The sequence below is a fragment of the Salvia splendens genome, chromosome 1 (assembly GCF_004379255.2).
Source record: "Salvia splendens isolate huo1 chromosome 1, SspV2, whole genome shotgun sequence".
Classification (NCBI taxonomy): Eukaryota; Viridiplantae; Streptophyta; class Magnoliopsida; order Lamiales; family Lamiaceae; genus Salvia; species Salvia splendens.
Genome location: NC_056032.1, coordinates 23,404,393 through 23,429,862, shown reverse-complemented (window position 1 = coordinate 23,429,862; position 25,470 = coordinate 23,404,393). Strand labels below are relative to the sequence as shown.

Sequence of the window (25,470 nt, the reverse complement as noted above, 5' to 3'; positions counted from 1 at the left end):
TAGTGTTGATTTTTGGTGGTGTTTTTCTGATAGCACTGCTTTCCGATTAGCACTTATTAGAGGGGCGGCAATACATTTTTCGACGACTCCGAAAATTTATTAAGACTAAAATAGTTGTGAGAGAAATAGTTTAAAGGACATTCTTAATCCAAAAATCAATTATATTATGGTAAATTAAATTATCATCTAATTATTACTTTCAAATATAAAATGTGTCAGTCTAGAAATCGCGATTTGCAAATTGCTCTCGCTGTCATCTACCCACCAATCACCTTTGTCATCTGGTGGTTGTCACCACGCGAGGTTGCAATATTTCAATTTTAAATTATAAATGTTACTTTCTAAAAATATATAATTTTATTATGTATTGACCTACTATATGGAGGACATAAGATTTCGCACAATAAATACTACTACTACTGCTATTTTTAACATAATCACAAGACTGACGATCTTACGAAACAGCTCTCCTTCGAATTCTCCATTGGTTACTAAAATGTTCATTAATCAAAAAACAATCTGATTGAAAATATAAATCTGATTAATAATATTTATTAATATTCATAAAGAGTGGGGCAAGGAGTGTTAGTTTAACTGAAATTTCATGGGTTTAGTTAGGTCCGAAAATTTCGGGTACCCGATCCCGAATTTCCCAAAATCTAATATCTGATACCAGATCCGAAAATGATTTCGGGTACCCAGATACCCGACTCGGGTATCCAGTCCCGAAAAATCGGGTATCCAATCCCGATTGTGGATTTTTTAAATATTTTTTAATTATTTTTTTAAGAAAATTAACTACAAAATTTTGGAAATACAAACTTATAGTTCGAATTTGATACAAACTTGAAGTGATACGAGTTTAAGATTTTAAAAAAGAAAAAAAAACAACTACAAATTATTAGAAATAAAAAATTCATATCATTCATCCATTATAAACATCACAAGTCATACCTTAACCCTAAATGTGACTTAAGAGTGAAGGATTTCAGGAGTATATATGATTTTTTAAATAATAAAATAGATACATAATTTATTTAATTTAAAAGAAATTTAAAAAATCGGGTAATTCGGGGAATTTGGGTATACCTGATCGGATATCGGGTTACCCGATACCCAATAATCTAAAAATCCTATACCCGAACCCGATCTTGAAACCCGAAAAATCGGGTATTGGGTATCTAATTACCTGATATTTCGAGTTCAGATATCGGGTATCCAATTCCCGATATCCATTTTGACAGCACTAGGTTAAGTAGACTAGTTTTTGCATTAAATTGCCGCGTTTCGCACTGTATTAAATATTCGAATATTCAACTATTATTTAATATCCAAACCAACCGAGTTATTGCATTGCAAATTTTTTTCAAAAAGATCTGATTTATCTTGACTTTGCAATAGAACGAAAGTTTAATGTCAAATATCAAAAGTCTATGATCTATTTCTATCGTAGTGTGGTTTAAAAATTTAATGCGGTTTTAATCTAATGATTCGGTTGCCATGACTAATATCATGAGACTATCCATCTAGGATTAAGTTGTGGGATTATTTTAGTTGGAGGGGGAGGCTATGACTAATTATCATGAGACTATCCATCTAAGATTAAGTTGAAGGGTTCAATCTTATGAACCAAACATGATACATATTTAATCATGAGATTTAATCTTGCCAACCGAACACCTAACGTATGAGGCCAATGTTTCATATTTGAATTCCCCTTGTTTTAAAGTTATTTTTTCATTCACTAAAAAACATCTCAAACGGCCCAAACCATATTACCTTTCCTAGCTAATTTATTACCTAAGCAAAATTTATGCCTCACAGGCATGTATCTTTTGCTAACAAAATTAGGTTTTTATGCTACTATTACTATACTCCCCAATTTTCAAATCTGTCAATAACTAGAGGTTATTATTCTTTTAGAATCGTGACCGGTCAAAGGTTTTGACCAAGTCATAAATTTGATGGAAAATTTAATTTTATAAAATTAAATGATATAGTGCCGATCTACGTTCGGAGTAAATGACCATGGTCTATTCATTTCTCCAAACCAATTACCGTTCAGTGAAAATAATATATTAAAATTGATTAGCGAGCTATAAAGGCGTTATGAGAAAATTTTATAAGATTAATTAATAAGTATGTTCGTCATCCCACATTAATTTTGAGAGTCTCATTAAACATGTATTTAATAGGCTAAATTATTACATGTAATAATTATAGTAGACAAAGATGGGTCGTAGATCCCACACGCGCCCGCCGTCGCCCACCTCGCCGAGGCCGTTGCCGCGTGCCTCGTGCGCCGTGAATGAGAATGTGGTGTAGGTGCGTGGTCGTGTGCCTTGGACTTGCATCTTGGATCTTGGCTATTGGTCTTTGTACTTGGCGCTTGGGCTCTATCCGAGCCCGGCCTAATCCTTTTAGACCACCTCACTAGTCGAAATCAGCAAGCCACATCGTCAACTTGACACAATGAAGCAAACATGGCTGGCACATTGGGATGTCCACATCTACTAACGAACCTAGACGTAACATGTCCATATACGTCTCTCCAGGTTCAGTGTCTAGCTCCAGCACGGATGCTCGTAACGGCTTGTAACCCCTACGGTTATACTCCAACAATGATAGCAGACTTAATGTCTGCGTTGACTCCAGCCTCTACATGTAGTGGACTACACCTATAAATAGAGTAGTCATTCATGCATTCTAACACACAACACTAACCAGCTTTCTCTAAATAACCTCTCTCTCTCAGCTTTTGTTTTGTATCAAAGCTCCGCTTTCACAATCATCCAGTTCGTCGGAACTCTTTTGCTAGCGGTACTGCTACTTCTCATACGGAGTCATTTTATTTTTGTGGATGACACTATCTGAGAGCACTAGCAGGGCGTATCTCGTCTTGTGGAAAGATGACTCCTCAACTCGGCTTATTCCTTTACGATTTATAGTTTATGATCTGTATTTCAATTCGGTTTATATCCGTGTAATTTTTCCATTCTTCTTTTGGGTTGTATATGTCTGGCTAGTGTTTATATCTAGTACACAGATTTCAAAACAAATTAGTCTAATAGGAGTATACTACAAATGGAAAGTTACTTCCAATTTATTACTCATTTTTTATGTTTCTTTTTCCTACTTTATCCATATTTTCTCTCTATTTTCTATTTAACTTTTTTTATTTATCTTTCATATTTTACCAATTCCGCATAAAAAATCCATATTGTCTACAAATAAAACTGTTTTTCTGGTCACATGGAGTATTGATTAGTATGACATGTTTCTTTTCCGCACAAGAGGGAGTATTGATTAGTATGACACATGTTTCTTTTTAGTTAAAGAGATCAACAATGGTTCCCCATCTATCTTAGTAACGATTCAACCCTCGATCTATTAGTTGGACAGAAAGCTTTTTACCAAACGAGCTACACTTTATTGCCTAAATATGACGCATATCTTAGTATGTTATTAGTAATTGATTTTTCCGTCATTAAAGTTTTTTTATTTCTCTTGTGCAACAATTCAAGAATAGAATAATAACGAAACTAAGCAAGCAGTTTGTTATGGAAAAAAATAGAAGAAAAAGGGTAATCATATGGTAAGATACATTGGCATAGTTTGGGATGTACATGATATTATATCTATAATAGAGTTGGTGACATCAAGTGTTTAGAAGAGCACATGAGCTTCTTGGAGGAACAAGGGACTTAGCATATGCAACTGGCAAAGCTAAAATCTTCTTTGGTTTGCCAACATAAGCCCTCCTTGTAAAGTTGTTGTAGTCATTTGCTTCTATCTCGTCAAGGATCTGTCGGTACAGAAGCAACGACGCCCACACCTGCACCACCAAAATAATTCTTAAGAATCCTATACCCTACATTAAGTCAGTCGAGCTGGGTAAAATACTCACCGGCCATCTGCTGGCCGAACTCAGCTCTTTCACGCCATTCTCTGCATCATCGAAGAATTTTCTCGCTCTCTTGATCTGCTTCTTCATGAAAACTCTCCATTTATCAGTTACTTTCCCAGCAAATATGTCCTCCTCTGATAGCCCCGCCTGTGCCAATTCGTCCTGAGGCAGATAGATTCTTCCACGTCGCGCACTACACCAAAACAGCACATAAGAACACAATCTTCTTGAGTATAGCATATTGTCCGACAACCAGAAGCATACGTAGATTGTAGTCACATAATGTGCGTAATAAGCTCAGATATGTACTCACTCTTCTCCAACGTCTCTGAGAATGTTGGTCAACTGATTAGCAAGCCCTAACGCCAAAGCATTGTTATAGACACTCTCTGTCGTAGCCTGGGACTCGGGTGCTATGCCCATGATCGGCACACTCATCAATCCTACAGTACCAGCCACATAATAGCAGTAGAGATACAGCTCGTCGAAGTTCTTGTATCTCGACTTCCACAGGTCCATTCTCATTCCCTCGATCATGTCCCTGAATGGCTGCAGTCAAGGTATACGGATATTAGCTTACACACACAACAGCAAACAGCAGAATGCACGAATGGTTTCATTATAGCGATTCAAGAAAGAAAATCATCAATAAAAGAGGCAGCTAAGAACAAATACTGGCAAAGTGGTTTAACCTGGATGTCAACGGGAAACCTCGAAACAGTATCTGCTAGAGCAGCATCGAGCATATCAAAAGGGCGCCCTCTAAAAATATCTTCCAGCCTCGCTTCCCACCTATCTAAGGCCATTGGAGTTATATGTGATGCATTCGGCCCATCGACAAGCTCATCTGTTCTCCTACACCAGACTACAAACGACAACAGCCAAGTGAGACAAGCTCGACCACTCCTTCTACGCACTAATTTTCTTCAATATATATCGACAAGAAAGATATGCAAGCCAAATCTTTGAGTTCCAAACAATTAGGCATGAAAAATAAGCAAAAATTGATCAATTGAAGGCCAAATAAACTGATTAAAGCAATGAAACATTTCAGGTTCAGCCAAAATAAGATCGGTTACAAGATGGCTCAAGCATGAGGAAAAAAAATGTTATTACCATATATTGCCCAGATAGCTGTTCGCCTCTCCCGGGTCATTAACAGTGTACCTATCAAAGAAGCAAATAAATACTAATTAGGAACAATTGTTACCTCAACCAGTTCCTGCTTAACATAAAATATATAAAGGGATCTAACCGAGGTAAAATGTCTTGGCATATTCAGCACATACTTCTCGACAACGATCATAAGCTTCACTCAACAAGCCAAGAGATCCCGGAAGCACAATATCCGGCTTCACATCTAAATCCTCGTCAGGTTTCAGCCTTCTCTTAACCAAGGCTGCCTGCTTCAAAATCACATCATAGACCTTCTGTTCGGATGTTAAGGCGATTTCCCCTGCTGGAGAAGCTACCATACTCGATGTGAGAGAGAGTCTACCCCCATTCTCCAAACTCGAACACCCCAGGAAGGCATACCTCAGATCTGCATTCATAGAGCTAAAGCTCTGCCTTTTCTTCCTACCCTTGTTCAGGCTGCCATCGCTGATCACATTCTTGCACCGAGAACTATACCTAAACGAATCAAGAATCCGGTTCCCATCCCGGGCTGGCTCCAAGAACCCAACTCCATTAAACACCTCAGAGGTGGGAGAAACCACCCACAACATGGCAACAGACATGCTTCAACCACAACTTTTGATGACAAAATTCTTGATTTTCTCAGAATCTTATCTCCTTGATTAAACAAGATTGACCAACCTTGATTAAACAAGATTGACCAACCCCTAGAATTCACCCAACTTCAAAAGCTAATAAATTATGCAGGCCTACCAGAGAAGGAAGAAATCAACTCCAAAATCAGGCAGAGACTCACAGTAGCTTGAAAGGGTTCTGCAAAAAAAAATCACACACAATCAGCATTTTCAGCAACATTAGCTCCATCAAAATCCCATCAACAACAGCAGCTACCAGAATAAAATAAGTTAAAAATTAGTAAGCGTCACCGATTATATAAAGTAATGGGCTTAAGTGTACTTTCTATATTAAGTCAACTGAATTACAATAACCTTTTTTCTGGTGTCCATACACGTAAAAAAGGACATCTTCATATCGCAAAGATTCAATTTTTAAACACGCAACACTAAATAAAACAAGATAGCAAACATATAAAAAGGAAATCATGAAAACAAACCTTTGAATTAGCGGGGGAAAGAAGATAATTGTTGAAAAGGCAGCTCTGTACTCTTCCAGAAGTTGAAGGGAGAAGGAGCTAGTGATTTAAAGAGACAAAATTGGAATGCTTGGCATTTTTGGTGAGTCGAGACGATGGCTAAATTGAGTGATTCAGAGTCGTTGCTGTAAATCTCTGGCCATATATAATGAGTGGGATAGATTTAGAGGTGTTTATTAGAACTTTTTCCGAGTTGGAGTGGGACCCATTTCTGTTTCGTTTGGTACCAAGAACCGGGTATCTTGGCTTCTTTCTAAACTGGATTCTCATAACTGTGTTTTGTTCTTAAAAAAAACATTGTTTTGTTTCTTTAATTAATAGTCATTATGTCATACATTAAGAGTCATATTTTATTATTTTGGTCTGTATTTCATTTTTACCATAAATGATAAGTAAGACTCACATTCTACCAATTTATTCCACTCACATTTTATAATAAAATTAATACTACTATAAGTGAGACTCATATTCCACTAACTTATTTAACTAACTTCATTACATTTTTTAAAACTCGTGTCATAACTAAATATGACTCCTATTGCAAGACAGATGGAGTATTTGGCAAAACATATTTAGAGTTATTTTTTCTAATTGAAATTATGTAATAATTGTTGAATATATTTCACTTCATCCATAATTTTTAAAATAAATTATCGTCATATTTGCATAACATATTTTAAATTTTTAACAAAAGATTTTGATAATAAATCAAAATCTACCACACTCTACGTAGAGTGTAATCATATAAGTACTATCTTCGTCCCATTGAAAATGATTCACTTTTATTTTTTGTTTGTCCCAAGCAAGATGATGAATTACTATAAAATAGAAACATTTTTTTCTCTACTTTATCCACCATCTCTCGCTTATTCTCTTCACTCAACATAAAAAAAACCTACAGTACATAAAATTTTGTCACTCAAAAATTGGGTCATTTTTCTTGGGAGAGAGAATATATTTCTTTCTCTAAAACACATATACCATATGTGTAGAGACCATAATCATATATAGTCCTTTCTCTAAAAGCGCGACAGACTCATGACGATTTTAAGATATGAAATTTCTATTAAAATAGTTCGTGACAGACTCATGACGATTTTAAGATATGAAATGTCTATTAATGTAGTTCTTCGTGTGATTTAATATTTGATAATAATCAAATTGTAATCTTGTTTTATTATTATTTCAAGCACTTTAAAGGTGAAATTTAGACTCATTTCGATACTATTTTAGGATCAAAGGCTAAAACTTGAAGAAAAGACATAAAATGACAGAATGTGGGTTCGAGAAAAAATGAGAGCAAAATTGCCCAGGGAGCATAAGACACCCATCGGACTGCTAGGTTCGCATACGGTGCATTCAGCAGGTCGCTATGGTTACATGCCCAAAAAGAAGACCTTCAGCAGGTGGTCTCGCACTATGCAAAGTTAGGAAGTAGTTGGATCGTCTGGACAACTTAGTTGGAACATCTCAAAAAAAAAATATTATTATTCACCTTACTTTGAATTTTAAATGGATTACATGCGAACTAGAATCCGTGCCACAATTTAATGCTATTCTATTTATTGTTATAATTATATTCTTTATATTTTTAATATATCAATTTCTTAAAATGCGTGTTTAAATCTTTACATCCCTGGTTATATGTCTCAGTTTTCTATTTTGGTATGTCCATTATTAATTATCTCATTTCATTTTTACTACTTGTGGTAATAGACTTCATATTACATTAACTTATTTGTCTCTTACTCCCCCCGTCCCACAAGAATATACAATTTCCAATTTAGAAACTCTTTTCTCTCTAATGAGGTGGGACACATTCTCCATTAAGAATACTTTAATTATTTTTTTTCTCTACCTCTTTTACTTTACTAATTTTGCATTAAAACTCGTGATGAAGTCAAAGTGCATATTTTTTAAGGACGGAAGGAGTATATTACATTATAAAATATGATCCATATACCATTGACTTTATCATCTCATTTTATTTTACATTTTAAAAAAATTTGTATCGGTTTAGGGCTCGTTTTGTACCGTGGACAGGATATAGTGTGATTGTTAAGTTGGGATAAAATTTTCGGGCCAAAAATAGGATACTGTTAGATTACAATTTGGGATAATGTGTTTTTTAGATTGGATAAATTTTCAGAATAAGTATTTGTAGGACGTAAAATGACAAAGTTACCCTTACTATTTTTGTATGTATTTATAGAAGAAAGCAACAAATTTTAACCAAAAATTCATCAAGATCGTCTCACAATTCATCAATGATTCTATATTCCAACCCAGAATTCATCAATGATCGTCCCAGACTATATATCCTCTAGAAATCAACAAAATTCACAAAAAAATATAAGACCAAAAAATAAGCATACAACTCAGATTATTGAATTCATCAAAATTAAACATAGAACTTGTAAAAGTAATAAGCAACACAAAAGAGAAGATGGAGGGGAGTAAGGGGAGGTTCGGATCTCCTTTGGAAAATCGTCACATCCGGATTTTGCGAATTCGCCGGTCGCCGCCGCTACTACAGCCTGGCCGGGAATGACAGAGGTTGCTTCGCGAGGATCTACAACAGATGGCCGATCCCGAGACCCATCGCCGCCACTACCGTCGACGGGAAAGGGGTAGAAGGGGGAAACCTGCTATAACAGTGAATAAACCCACAAATTTTTTAAGATTATTTAACTATGCCCAATAGTGAAAAATTACACTATTCATGCGGGCCTGGACGGGCCGCCGCCTTTTCTTCGGGCTTTGAGTTACATTTGTCCAAGCTACAAAACGGAGGATTAGCCCAGTTAATAATCCTTTTCCATGAAAATCTTGTCTACAAAATTGGCCCTTAAAGAGAGATATAAATTGAGGGATAAAGGGAGTAAATTTTTTGCAATCTGTTGACGAAATATGTAGATAACCTTATCAACTGGGACGGCCTCCGTGTCAATGACTTACAGGCTGTCAAATAGTTTCATGCATTTCCCATATTATTAGTGGGCGACATGGGCCCCACTTGCTCAACTCTTTTGAAACTTTATTATACTGCTGTCCCCGTGTAATTAGATGATTTTACTTTTATATTATATACTCCTAGGTCCCTATTAGTTGAGGCGTATTCCTTTTTTGGTTATTCCAATGTAGCCAAGTCATTTTTTTTAGCAAAAAGTATTTTATTCTCTATTCACTATCTACCTTTTTCCTTCTACTTTATTCTCTTTTTACTTGACTCATTTAAAACAATTTTTCTTAAATTTCGTGCCAAAAGATACGTCTCTACTAATAGAAACTCAATAAAATGTATTTCCTAGCCATTAGAATTTCAGATTACCATTTTAATTCGTCCGTCATTAAAAGTTTCAGTACACTTTACTATAAAATGGTGGCTAGACCTCACTTTGCACTAACTCATTTCACTCATATTCTATTATAAAATTTAATATATGTAAAAAATAGGCAAACATTTCACTATATTTTCTCACTCACTTTTATTTACATTTCTTAAATGTGTCGAATTCAAATGACACTCCTAATAGCCATAAGACCAACTACGGACTCAAGTGGTGTCGGGTGGAAAGAGGCGCCGTTTTTGTAAATCTTGGGGTATTTCTTTTATTGATGATTTTTTATTTTGATTACATTGTTTTAAAGCATTTTTTATGCAATAAACTTGTTATTAGTGTATAGTACTCTATATTTAATATGCGGCTGTTTATTTTGTGCAATTGATTTAGGTTAATTGATTTGATTTAATTTTAAATTTTAGTTTTTTTTTTCAATTGTTGTTAAAATTAACAATAAAATTTGTAATAACAAATAGAAGTAATATTAAATAATACTCCTATGCTAAAGAAATTAAAAAAAGGGACTGTAAAAATGATAAAAATAACTATTTAAAATTATATATATAAATTAAATAATAATTATTTAAATACTCTATCTGTCCTATAAAAGATGTCACACTTGTGGGAAGGCACGAGATTTTATGAGGTTTTGTTGTGTGTGTTAAGTGGAGAGAGAGAAAATATAATATTTATATTAATGTAAGAGAGAACTTTTTTTCAAAAATGGAAATATGACATCTTTAATGGGACAAACTAAAAAGGAAAGTGAGACATCTTTTATGGACGGAGGGAGTATTATATAATATTAAATATTTTATGCCCTACCCCACGAGCTTTAGTTTCTGTATCCGTCATTGGGACAGAGAGAGTAACTCTATATCATGCCAATAAAATGTTACTCCATCAATTTCACAATGGATATTGCATTTGCCTTCTTAATTTGTCCTATAAAGATGATACATTTTCTTTTGTAGAAAAAGTCTTTCTTACATTAATAAAAATATACTCCCTTCGTTTCTGTATAAATATGAACTATTTCCTTTTTTGTTTGTCCCTGAAAAGTATAAGCTTTCTAATTTTGGAAACTCCTCTCTCTAATGAGTTGAGACTCATTCTCCACTAACAATACTTTAAAAACTTTTTCTTTCTCTCTCTTCCCTACTTTTTCAATTATGCATGAAAACTCATGCCGTACCAAATGTTCATACTCTTTGGGGACGGATGGAGTATTATTTTGTCTCTCCACTTAACTTAAAATAATACTATCCTCAAAAATCTTGTGTCATAAAATAAGTGTCCCTGAAAAGTATAAGCTTTCTAATTTTGGAAACTCCTCTCTCTAATGAGTTGAGACTCATTCTCCACTAACAATACTTTAAAAACTTTTTCTTTCTCTCTCTTCCCTACTTTTTCAATTATGCATGAAAACTCATGCCGTACCAAATGTTCATACTCTTTGGGGACGGATGGAGTATTATTTTGTCTCTCCACTTAACTTAAAATAATACTATCCTCAAAAATCTTGTGTCATAAAATAAGTGTCCCTGAAAAGTATAAGCTTTCTAATTTTGGAAACTCCTCTCTCTAATGAGTTGAGACTCATTCTCCACTAACAATACTTTAAAAACTTTTTCTTTCTCTCTCTTCCCTACTTTTTCAATTATGCATGAAAACTCATGCCGTACCAAATGTTCATACTCTTTGGGGACGGATGGAGTATTATTTTGTCTCTCCACTTAACTTAAAATAATACTATCCTCAAAAATCTTGTGTCATAAAATAAGTGTCATCTATTATGAGACGAAGGAAGTACTTTATGCTAGACCATCCACAACCCTATCTCTTATTCATTCCTTATTCATCTCATCCATTCGCTATTTATGGGTCCTACAACGCCTTTTTAATTCATCTCTTAATTAAGAGACAACACATCCAATCCTCCATCTCTTCTCTTCACTATTCATAGGTCCCACTAATTAATTTCATTTTTTTTCAACAAATCTAATTTATATTTAGAGTAAATATTATTTTAATACTAAAATTCTTAAATTTTACTGAAAAAATTTGAAAATTATATAATTTGAAATCCTAATAGTACAATTTATTAAATGCAACAAAATACATTGTCCTAAAAGCGAAGGAGCTCGTGGAAAATTGAAAAACAATTTTGAAAAAGGGGGCAAAAAATAGCTATGTTCATTGGGAAGTGAAATTTTTTATTACGTTTTTTAATTTTCAGAATTAAAAAAATAAATTAAATTGTCGAAAAATGACGCCTACTCGTGACAATTGAGTGGGCGTTACACCCCAATCCCAACGCGCCACATGTGGGAGGGGGGCGTGGCGCGCTGGCTCACAAGCTTCCCCTCCATTGCGCAACACCGGACGAGACGAGCCACCTGCAACGCTGTCTCGTCCACTCTCATACTCCCTCCGTCTCATAAGATTTTAAAGATAGTTATATGAGTTTTAATGCTTAATTGAAAAAATAAGGAGATCGAAAGAAAAAGTGATTAAGTGTTGTTAGAAGAGAATGAGACTCACCTCATTAAAAAGATAAACTTACCAAAAATGGAAGATAACTATTTTTGTGGCACAAACCAAAAAATATATATATATTATATTTATGAATTGAAAAGAGTATATGAGTTAAGCACGTCATATATAGAAAATAAAAATTAAAAGTTAACCATCGATTCAATTTCAATAAACTTTATAAATTTAAACAAGGTTATTCAGCCAACTGTGGCAAAACAATGTAGTATACCTAGTAAGAAGGAGACCATCTCTAGCAGAAATTGTACGCTGCAACTGGTCGATTTCATACCGATACACTAGTAGAAAGATTTTGGTTAATGTAAAATAAGGTCAAATTATCCTTGTAAAAACTGAGACAATCTAAAAATATCACCGTATTATCTAAGATGACTTCCATGATTGATTATTTGATTTTGCATTAAGATTTAGTTATGCATTGATCATGATTTAGGGATGCATTATACTTAATACACTCCCTAAAGACTAGCTGCTAGATGAGACAGACCAATGACACTAATTCTGACATAAGTTAAAATGGGACACGAAAAAATATTCCTTCTCTTATATTGGTTTGTAAACTGATAAATATGGAATTGTACATATTAAATATGTATATTTATCATATTAAGCTGTAGATTGCTTCATATTGAATTGTATTCTGATACATACTAAATCTGTACTTTGTATATTGATCTACAATAAAATCGTATAATGATCCACACTCAGCTGAATATTGATCTATACTAAACTCTATATTGATCCACACCAAATCTCTTAAAATCAATATGCGGTGTAATTGTTTTATACAAATTCATTATATATAGATTGAGCTTATTATACTTACAGATTTTATGTAGTACATATACATATTTTCAATAGCATATAAACAGATTTTGTCTACACAAATATAGATTTTTGTATTTCATATTTTTGCATAAATAACAAATTTCATTTTAATATATACAATCAAGATTTTGTTGAAATCCTATTAAGTTATGCTCCATTTAATTTGATATATGGTACACACAAAAAAAGGATTTAAATTGAAATATTTATAATAAATTTAATATTTTGTGGTATTTTAGATTTGCGAGTAAAAAGACATGTATGCCCCCGTCCTATTATTTTGGATAAAAAGTGGATGACATGTGATAGATTTTATGCTGTGAGTGACCCTGCAAGATTCTGAAATATAATTTGCGTATAAGATGTAGTAGTTATTATTATACTCCCTTCGTCTTTTAAAAATAAAAACTACTCCCTACGTTTCAAGTTAAATGTCACACTTGGGAGATGACACGGGATTGTAAGAGTTGTTATTTTATGTGTTAAGTGGTGAGACAAAATATAATTATATAATTGATGTGAGAGAGAACTTTTTCCAAAAGAAGAAATGTGACATCTTTTGTGAGACAAACTAAAAAAATGTGAGATCACAAAATAGTATAAGAATAAATTTTAGAGAAAATAGTATATATGCTTAGCAGGATCACAAAATGCAATGCTATTTCTCATAATTTATCTATCACATATAAATTGACTGGACAAACAGGGATTCAAATACGAATAAATTGAGCTAGTCGAGTTTTCGCAAATTAATTATCGAGATCGATTTATCTTAACTAACAGGAAAATTAAAAATAAGTCATGCGTTTCATGGATCATTAATAAATACTAGTACTAGTATTTGGAAAAAGGCTGAGGATTGCGCATATATAGTTTTATTGTGTGTAAATATATTCTGCTGTTAACATCAACAATCCAGATTGTAAATACCACAATTTTAAATTAACAAAATTACATTATAAAAAAATATTAATAATAGTATTAGAATTGACCAACGCCAACCCTTTCTCAAGTAAACACTCTCACCCAATATTTTATCCAAGGAAATCATAAGCTCCTCAAATCGCCACGTTCCCACAATATTTATTTGGCACATGGCCAAAATAATAATAACTGATATACAGTATATATAAAATTAAAGGATGGTCAAATATTCGCTTACATGGAATGGAAACAACTAGAAATAGTTTATTAAATGATGAGTTTTGTATTAAGCAAATTGTAAAATAATACTTCCATGGGCATCTTTTTTGTTGTTTATTGGTTTTAGACATGTGGTCAGCATCCAATTTAAATTTTTGGTGTTTCTTTTTGATCCGCAAATCTATATTTATAGAAATATGGAGTTATATTTTTTTCTATTTCGCTCGATGTTTATGCACCTCTTTCTAACCATTTCTTAAAATAAATGAAAAAATGCCAACCATCTCTCCTTTCTACGGACACTCTTTTTTGCACTTATTAATACTATTAATTTTTTTTATCTTTTAAATATACCATTTTCATATTTCCTAGAGTGGAGGTAAGTTCATCTGATGTTCACGTGAGTGAAACGAGCAATTATAATTTTGGCCCTTTTATTTCCTAGTATAACGGTAATATATATGGCTTTTATGGGCACACGATGTTATGTTACAGAAAAAAAAATTTCCGACCTATTAAATTCAAACACATGACCATGCATTCATCACTAAAAGCCTTGATGCAAGTCCAGCATACATCTTAATTATACCTATCCTTTACTTAATCCCCTATTCATGTTTTATTTTTAATCTATAATTTTAATTAATCCTTGTATGAGAAATAGCAATTAGATTTAGATACACATGCCAATTAGTATTGGTAAAAAACTTTTTATCTATTTATATTATTAAGCAGGAAAGTAAATAACGTGACAATAATAAGAAATAGTATGGGAACTCTTGATTTTTATATATATATATATATATATATATATATATATATATATATATATATATAGGGGTGCATTATAATGATAACCCCGTGATAACTCTATAACTAAATCTTCACCACACATTTTTAAAATGTAGTCTAGATTTAATCTAACAAAACTATCATATTTCGATTTTATAAGAGCAAAATTACCATTTCGGATATATCAAAATTTGACCTATCAAATAGCTCCTCTCTTCCTCTCCCGCTCCCAACATCTCCTTAACATCCAAAAATCTCAATTCTCTAAATTTTCCACAATTTCAATTTACTCTCCACAGTTTCCTCTTCCTCTCTCTACCTTCGATCTCTCTACCTTCGATCCACAGCAATGGCGGTTTCCAAAATTTTCACAATCCTGATCTCTGCATTGCTGCTAGCCTCCACCGTAGCGCAATCGCCTTCCAGCGCTCCGTCGCCGTCTCCAGCTGTGAGAAGCAAAGATCCCGCCGGCATAGACACGAATTGGGCGGTCAGACGAAGAAGGAGCGTTGACGGCGTCGCTCTTGGTGCTCTCAGCTGTGCTGGTGGTGATGGTCTGCCTCTGCTCCGTCGCCGCCGCAGCAACACCGCTATCAACCATCTCAGCCGTCGGCGGTTTCGATTTCTGCAAATTCTTTTGCTTGATTTTTTCAGCTGCTAATAAATTACTGAAGGAAAAACGAATATACTCTTAAACTGCCGACCTGAATTTTATTTTGATCATACAATTTCAGATATTTTACTTTATATGTATTTTTTATTTTTTTAATAAGCAAAATTTTTATACTCTGGAGTCCGGATAAAAGATAGTATTTTTTCATTTAATGATAGTTTCAGGGGATAAAATGATAGTTTCAGAAGGTAAAATGATAGTTGCACTTGATACAATGATGCTCTCAGGGGATAAAATAATAGTTTCAGAAGGTAAAATGATAGTTGCACTTGATAAAATGATGGTTTCAGGGGATAAAATGATAGTTTCAGAAGGTAAAATGATAGTTTCAAGGGATAAAATGATAGTTGCACTTGATAAAATGATAGTTTCAGGGGGTAAAATGATAGTTTCAGGGGATAAAATGATAGTTTCATGGGTAAAATGATAGTTTCACTTGCTAAAATGATAGTTTCAGGAGATAAACTGATAGTTTCAGGGGATAAAATGATAGTTTCAGGGGATAAAATTTCATTGATATGATTTCAACAAATTTCAATTATGAATGGAAATTCACGAATTCCGTTTAATCATTAATTAGTCTTCGATGAAAACAAAAACAGGGGATGGGAATAGAGGTAGATCACGTCAGTTTAACGCACCTAACATAGTCCACAACTTATACTGCTACTACTATTGTTATCAAGAAAATTTGATTTTTTATACGTAACAACACATTAAATTTGTGGTGCGATGTTCAATTACAAATTGTATTAGTACATTTTTCAATGTATCATTACTGTTTTCATAAATCTAAACACATAAACTATCATTTTATATTCTAAAACTATCATTTTATCCCCTGAAACCATCATTTTATCAAGTGCAACTATCATTTTACTTTCTGAAACTATCATTTTATCACCTGAAACTATCATTTTATCCCCTGAGAGCATCATTGTATCAAGTGCAACTATCATTTTATCAACTCTGAAAATCTGAACTTTTGTTTAAAAACAGCGGGGTTTATGAGCGAGCATGCGAATTTGTATCTGCACTGGATTTGATCCAGCGGCAAGGAGATGTCCATAGGTGGTGAAGAAATCGAGAGAATGCAACAAATCGAAATGAGATGTGAAGCATTGAAGATGCAATCTGGGTTGTTAATGAAGTAGAGTTCAGCTTCGAATTGTCCGCCAATTAGCATAAAGAATACAAACTAAATTTTAATTGCAAAGTTACTATCAAATCCTAGAAATTCTATATCTTGGTATACAATGCAGTGTTCTATGCCTCCTCAACCTCATGTGAAGTTCGCCATATGCTACATCTTGAGAACTTGTACGACAACAAGGTAAGCATCTTTGCACTACCAAATTTCGATCAAATATAGTTTGGCAAATATCACTATATCAAATACCATGTCTACAAATTTGATTTTAATCTCTACAGATTATAAATTTGTGTACAATAATGATTTATTCTATTTCGTGTTCCCTATAAGTGACAATATCACAAGCGTCAACCTCATAAATTTATTTGTTTGAATTTGTAAATTTACATAATTGTTTATATAATAATGGAATAAATATACTAAAAAGAAGATGCTACAATACAATGAATTTGGAAACCTATCTATATTCGCCAAAACATTTTTTGTATATTTCATATTCGTGTTGGATGCATCTGGTCGCAACCAGCACTTGAAAAAAATGGAACTATCATTTTATCCCCGGAAACTATCATTTTATCCCCTGAGAGCATCATTGTATCAAGTGCAACTATCATTTTATCAACTCTGAAAATCTAAACTTTTGTTTTAAAACAACGGGGTTTATGAGCGAGCAAGCGAATTTGTATCTGCACTGGATTTGATCCAGCGGCAAGGAGATGTCCATAGGTGGTGATGAAATCGAGAGAATGCAACAAATCGAAATGAGATGTGAAGAATTGAAGATGCAATCTGGGTTGTTAATGAAGTGAGAGTTCAACTTCGAATTGTCCGCCAATTAGCATAAAGAATACAAACTAAATTTTAATTGCACAAAACAAATCAGTAACGGTGTATAAAAATCAATTGAATAGCTGGTAATTATAATCAGTCACGGTGTATAAAAATCAATTGAAACCCCGCATGTTCTTTCCTAATACACAAAAGATTTCAGAGTATCATTCTATCCGGCAAAACAATCATTTTATCAACTCAGAGTATCATTCTATCCGGCAAAACTATCATTTTATCAACTCAGAGTATCATTCTATGATAAACTCTAATTTTAACTATTTTCATTGATATAACGGCGACAGTGGCAACGGCTGTGGCTTGGTACTAGTTATAGAATATTCATAATTAAGTGTCCGATTCCCTACTTTTCAAATTTTATTTATGGAATTGGAGGATATTTTCATACATATTTCAATTGGATCACCCCAATAGCGGATATAAACCGACTTCAAAACCAAAGCAAAGATACCCAACACCCAATGGCGATTTGAATCCATTTAACTACAAACACTGATTAATGACAAATATAACAATCTAACAAACGATATGGAGGTTAGATATAACTTTCCTTAATAAAACTGATGTGGAGACCACAAACGATAAACTATCCAGCATGAAATATCTTTTTTATTTTCAGAAGGAAGAACATAAATTCTATATTTTAGCTACTATGAAATCCCAAACCATAAACCCTAAGTTACTATCAAATCCTAGAAATTCTATATCTTGGTATACAATGCAGTGTTCTATGCCTCCTCGACCTCATGTGAAGATCGCCATATGCTATATCTTGAGAACTTGTACGACAACAAGGTAAGCATCTTTGCACTACCAAATTTCGATCAAATATAGTTTGGCAAATATCACTATATCAAATACCATGTCTACAAATTTGATTTTAATCTTTACAGATTATAAATTTGTGTACAATAATGATTTATTCTATTTCGTGTTCGCTATAAGTGACAATATCTCAAGCGTCAACCTCATAAATTTATTTGTTTGAATTTGCAAATTTACATAATTGTTTGTATAATAGTGGAATAAATATACTAAAAGAAGATGCCACAATACAATGAATTTGGAAACCTATCTATATTCGCCAAAACATTTTTTTGTATATTTCATATTCGTGTTGGATGCATCTGGTCGCAACCAGCACTTGAAAAAAATGGAACTATCATTTTATCCCATGAAACTATCATTTTATCCCCTGAGAGCATCATTGTATCAAGTGCAACTATCATTTTATCAACTCTGAAAATCTGAACTTTTGTTTGAAAACAACGGGGTTTATGAGTGAGCATGCGAATTTGTATCTGCTCTGGATTTGATCCAGCGGCAAGGAGATGTCCATAGGTGGTGAAGAAATTGAGAGAATGCAACAAATCGAAATGAGATGTGAAGAATTGAAGATGCAATCTGGGTTGTTAATGAAGTGAGAGTTCAGCTTCCGAATTGTCCGCCAATTAGAATAAAGAATACAAACTAAATTTTAATTGCACAAAACAAATCAGTAACGGTGTATAAAAATCAATTGAATAGCTAGTAATTATAATCAGCCACGGTGTATAAAAATCAATTGAAACCCCGCATGTTCTTTCCTAATACACAAAAGATTTCAGAGTATCATTCTATCCGGCAAAACAATCATTTTATCAACTCAGAGTATCATTCTATCCGGCAAAACTATCATTTTATCAACTCAGAGTATCATTCTATGATAAACTCATATTTTAACTGTTTTCATTGATATAACGGCGACAGTGGCAACGGCTGAGGCTTGGTACTAGTTATAGAATATTCATAATTAAGTGTCCGATTCCCTACATTTCAAATTTTATTTATGGAATTGGAGGATATTTTCATACATATTTCAATTGGATCACCCCAACAGCGGATATAATCTGACTTCAAAACCAAAGCAAAGATACCCAACACCCAATGGCGATTTGAATCCATTTAACTACAAACACTGATTAATGACAAATATAACAATTTAACAAACGATATGGAGGTTAGATATAACTTTCCTTAAAAAAACTGATGTGGAGACCACAAACGATAAACTATCCAGCATGAAATATCTTTTTTATTTTCAGAAGGAAGAACAGAAATTCTATATTTTAGCTACTATGAAATCCCAAACCATAAACCCCAAGTTCCTATCAAATCCTAGAAATTCTATATCTTGGTATACAATGCAGTGTTCTATGCCTCCTCAACCTCATGTGAAGTTTGCCATATGCTACATCTTGAGAACTTGTACGACAACAAGGTAAGCATCTTTGCACTACCAATTTCGATCAAATATAGTTTGGCAAATATCACTATATCAAATACCATGTCTACAAATTTGATTTTAATCTCTACAGATTATAAATTTGTGTACAATAATTATTTATTCTATTTCGTGCTATAAGTGACAATATCACAAACGTCAACCTCATAAATTTATTTGTTTGATTTGCAAATTTACATAATTGTTTGTATAATAATGGAATAAATATACTAAAAAGAAGATGCCTTAATACAATGAATTTGGAAACCTATCTATATTCGCCAAAACATTTTTTTGTATATTTCATATTCGTGTTGGATGCATCTGGTCGCAACCAGCACTTGAAAAAAATGGAACTATCATTTTATCCCATGAAACTATCATTTTATCCACTGAGAGCATCATTGTATCAATTGCAACTATCATTTTATCAACTCTGAAAATCTGAACTTTTGTTTGAAAACAACGGGGTTTATGAGCGAGCATGCGAATTTGTATCTTCTCTGGATTTGATCCAGCGGCAAGGAGATGTCCATAGGTGGTGAAGAAATTGAGAGAATGCAACAAATCGAAATGAGATGTGAAGAATTGAAGATGCAATCTGGGTTGTTAATGAAGTGAGAGTTCAGCTTCGAATTGTCCGCCAATTAGCATAAAGAATACAAACTAAATTTTAATTGCACAAAACAATTCAGTCACGGTGTATAAAAATCAATTGAATAGCTGGTAATTATAATCAGTCACGGTGTATAAAAATCAATTGAAACCCCTCATGTTCTTTCCTAATACACAAAAGATTTCAGAGTATCATTCTATCCGGCAAAACAATCATTTTATCAACTCAGAGTATCATTCTATCCGGCAAAACTATCATTTTATCAACTCAGAGTATCATTCTATGATAAACTCAGATTTTAACTGTTTTCATTGATATAACGGCGACAGTGGCAACGACTGAGGCTTGGTACTAGTTATAGAATATTCATAATTAAGTGTCCGATTCCCTACTTTTCAAATTTTATTTATGGAATTGGAGGATATTTTCATACATATTTCAATTGGATCACCCCAACAACGGATATAATCCGACTTCAAAACCAAAGCAAAGATACCCAACACCCAATGGCGATTTGAATCCATTTAACTACAAACACTGATTAATGACAAATATAACAATTTAACAAACGATATGGAGGTTAGATATAACTTTCCTTAATAAAACTGATGTGGAGACCACAAACGATAAACTATCCAGCATGAAATATCTTTTTTATTTTCAGAAGGAAGAACAAAAATTCTATATTTTAGCTACTATGAAATCCCAAACCATAAACCCCAAGTTACTATCAAATCCTAGAAATTCTATATCTTGGTATACAATGCAGTGTTCTATTCCTCCTCAACCTCATGTGAAGTTCGCCATATGCTACATCTTGAGAACTTGTACGACAACAAGGTAAGCATCTTTGCACTACCAAATTTCGATCAAATATAGTTTGGCAAATATCACTATATCAAATACCAAGTCTACAAATTTGATTTTAATCTCTACAGATTATAAATTTGTGTACAATAATGATTTATTCTATTTCGTGTTCGCTATAAGTGACAATATCACAAGCGTCAACCTCATAAATTTATTTGTTTGAATTTGCAAATTTACATAATTGTTTCTATAATAATGGAATAAATATACTAAAAAGAAGATGCTACAATACAATGAATTTGGAAATCTATCTATATTCGCCAAAACATTTTTTGTATATTTCATATTCATGTTGGATGCATCTGGTCGCACCCAGCACTTGAAAAAAATGGAACTATCATTTTATCCCCTGAAACTATCATTTTATCCTCTGAGAGCATCATTGTATCAAGTGCAACTATCATTTTATCAACTCTGAAAATCTGAACTTTTGTTTGAAAACAACGGGGTTTATGAGCAAGCATGCGAATTTGTATCTGCTCTAGATTTGATCCAGCGGCAAGGAGATGTCCATAGGTGGTGAAGAAATTGAGAGAATGCAAAAATCGAAATGAGATGTGAAGAATTGAAGATGCAATCTGGGTTGTTAATGAAGTGAGAGTTCAGCTTCGAATTGTCCGCCAATTAGCATAAAGAATACAAACTAAATTCTAATTGCACAAAACAAATCAGTCACGGTGTATAAAAATCAATTGAATAGGGTTTTTGTATATTTCATATTCTTGTTGGATGCATCTGGTCGCACCCAGCACTTGAAAAAAATGGAACTATCATTTTATCCCCTGAAACAATCATTTTATCCTCTGAGAGCATCATTGTATCAAGTGCAACTATCATTTTATCAACTCTGAAAATCTGAACTTTTGTTTGAAAACAACGGGGTTTCTGAGCAAGCATGCGAATTTGTATCTGCTCTAGATTTGATCCAGCGGCAAGGAGATGTCCATAGGTGGTGAAGAAATTGAGAGAATGCAACAAATCGAAATATGATGTGAAGAATTGAAGATGCAATCTGGGTTGTTAATGAAGTGAGAGTTCAGCTTCGAATTGTCCGCCAATTAGCATAAAGAATACAAACTAAATTTTAATTGCACAAAACAAATCAGTCACGGTGTATAAAAATCAATTGAATAGCTGGTAATTATAATCAGCCACGGTGTATGAAAATCAATTGAAACCCCGCATGTTCTTTCCTAATACACAAAAGATTTCAGAGTATCATTCTATCCGGCAAAACAATCATTTTATCAACTCAGAGTATCATTCTATCCGGCAAAACTATTATTTTATCAACTCAAAGTATCATTCTATGATAAACTCATATTTTAACTGTTTTCATTGATATAACGGCGACAGTGGCAACGGCTGAGGCTTGGTACTAGTTATAGAATATTCATAATTAAGTGTCCGATTCCCTACATTTCAAATTTTATTTATGGAATTGGAGGATATTTTCATACATATTTCAATTGGATCACCCCAACAGCGGATATAATCTGACTTCAAAACCAAAGCAAAGATACCCAACACCCAATGGCGATTTGAATCCATTTAACTACAAACACTGATTAATGACAAATATAACAATTTAACAAACGATATGGAGGTTAGATATAACTTTCCTTAAAAAAACTGATGTGGAGACCACAAACGATAAACTATCCAGCATGAAATATCTTTTTTATTTTCAGAAGGAAGAACAAAAATTCTATATTTTAGCTACTATGAAATCCCAAACCATAAACCCCAAGTTACTATCAAATCCTAGAAATTCTATATCTTGGTATACAATGCAGTGTTCTATGCCTCCTCAACCTCATGTGAAGTTTGCCATATGCTACATCTTGAGAACTTGTACGACAACAAGGTAAGCATCTTTGCACTACCAAATTTCGATCAAATATAGTTTGGCAAATATCACTATATCAAATACCATGTCTACAAATTTGATTTTAATCTCTACAGATTATAAATTTGTGTACAATAATGATTTATTCTATTTCGTGTTCGCTATAAGTGACAATATCACAAACGTCAACCTCATAAATTTATTTGTTTGAATTTGCAAATTTACATAATTGTTTGTATAATAATGGAATAAATATACTAAAAAGAAGATGCCACAATACAATGAATTTGGAAACCTATCTATATTCGCAAAAACATTTTTTTGTATATTTCATATTCGTGTTGGATGCATCTGGTCGCAACCAGCACTTGAAAAAAATGGAACTATCATTTTATCCCATGAAACTATCATTTTATCCCCTGAGAGCATCATTTTATCAATTGCAACTATCATTTTATCAACTCTGAAAATCTGAACTTTTGTTTGAAAACAACGGGGTTTATGAGCGAGCATGCGAATTTGTATCTGCTCTGGATTTGATCCAGCGGCAAGGAGATGTCCATAGGTGGTGAAGAAATTGAGAGAATGCAACAAATCGAAATGAGATGTGAAGAATTGAAGATGCAATCTGGGTTGTTAATGAAGTGAGAGTTCAGCTTCGAATTGTCCGCCAATTAGCATAAAGAATACAAACTAAATTTTAATTGCACAAAACAAATCAGTCACGGTGTATAAAAATCAATTGAATAGCTGGTAATTATAATCAGCCACGGTGTATAAAAATCAATTGAAACCCCGCATGTTCTTTCCTAATACACAAAAGATTTCAGAGTATCATTCTATCCGGCAAAACAATCATTTTATCAACTCAGAGTATCATTCTATCCGGCAAAACTATCATTTTATCAACTCAGAGTATCATTCTATGATAAACTCATATTTTAACTGTTTTCATTGATATAACGGCGACAGTGGCAACGGCTGAGGCTTGGTACTAGTTATAGAATATTCATAATTAAGTGTCCGATTCCCTACATTTCAAATTTTATTTATGGAATTGGAGGATATTTTCATACATATTTCAATTGGATCACCCCAACAGCGGATATAATCTGACTTCAAAACCAAAGCAAAGATACCCAACACCCAATGGCGATTTGAATCCATTTAACTACAAACACTGATTAATGACAAATATAACAATTTAACAAACGATATGGAGGTTAGATATAACTTTCCTTAAAAAAACTGATGTGGAGACCACAAACGATAAACTATCCAGCATGAAATATCTTTTTTATTTTCAGAAGGAAGAACAGAAATTCTATATTTTAGCTACTATGAAATCCCAAACCATAAACCCCAAGTTACTATCAAATCCTAGAAATTCTATATCTTGGTATACAATGCAGTGTTCTATGCCTCCTCAACCTCATGTGAAGTTTGCCATATGCTACATCTTGAGAACTTGTACGACAACAAGGTAAGCATCTTTGCACTACCAAATTTCGATCAAATATAGTTTGGCAAATATCACTATATCAAATACCAAGTCTACAAATTTGATTTTAATCTCTACAGATTATAAATTTGTGTACAATAATGATTTATTCTATTTCGTGTTCGCTATAAGTGACAATATCACAAGCGTCAACCTCATAAATTTATTTGTTTGAATTTGCAAATTTACATAATTGTTTCTATAATAATGGAATAAATATACTAAAAAGAAGATGCTACAATACAATGAATTTGGAAATCTATCTATATTCGCCAAAACATTTTTTGTATATTTCATATTCATGTTGGATGCATCTGGTCGCACCCAGCACTTGAAAAAAATGGAACTATCATTTTATCCCCTGAAACTATCATTTTATCCTCTGAGAGCATCATTGTATCAAGTGCAACTATCATTTTATCAACTCTGAAAATCTGAACTTTTGTTTGAAAACAACGGGGTTTATGAGCAAGCATGCGAATTTGTATCTGCTCTAGATTTGATCCAGCGGCAAGGAGATGTCCATAGGTGGTGAAGAAATTGAGAGAATGCAACAAATCGAAATGAGATGTGAAGAATTGAAGATGCAATCTGGGTTGTTAATGAAGTGAGAGTTCAGCTTCGAATTGTCCGCCAATTAGCATAAAGAATACAAACTAAATTTTAATTGCACAAAACAAATCCGTCACGGTGTATAAAAATCAATTGAATAGGGTTTTGTATATTTCATATTCTTGTTGGATGCATCTGGTCGCACCCAGCACTTGAAAAAAATGGAACTATCATTTTATCCCCTGAAACTATCATTTTATCCTCTGAGAGCATCATTGTATCAA

The 25,470-nt window shown here is 33.2% G+C and overlaps 1 protein-coding gene across 1 annotated transcript; it reads right to left on the bottom strand.

Annotated features, from left to right (window-relative positions):
- Window positions 1-3,571: 3,571 nt before the first annotated feature.
- Window positions 3,572-6,342, bottom strand: LOC121797362 (phytoene synthase 2, chloroplastic-like). The gene is made up of 7 exons (XM_042196120.1): window positions 6,159-6,342; window positions 5,163-5,857; window positions 5,024-5,074; window positions 4,600-4,772; window positions 4,221-4,456; window positions 3,908-4,100; window positions 3,572-3,835 (listed from the first exon to the last, which is right to left on the bottom strand). The coding sequence occupies exons 2-7, from the start codon at window positions 5,644-5,646 to the stop codon at window positions 3,659-3,661; spliced, it is 1,314 nt and encodes a 437-aa protein (XP_042052054.1). The 5' UTR covers window positions 5,647-5,857; window positions 6,159-6,342; the 3' UTR covers window positions 3,572-3,658.
- Between the last annotated feature and the right edge of the window lie 19,128 nt (window positions 6,343-25,470).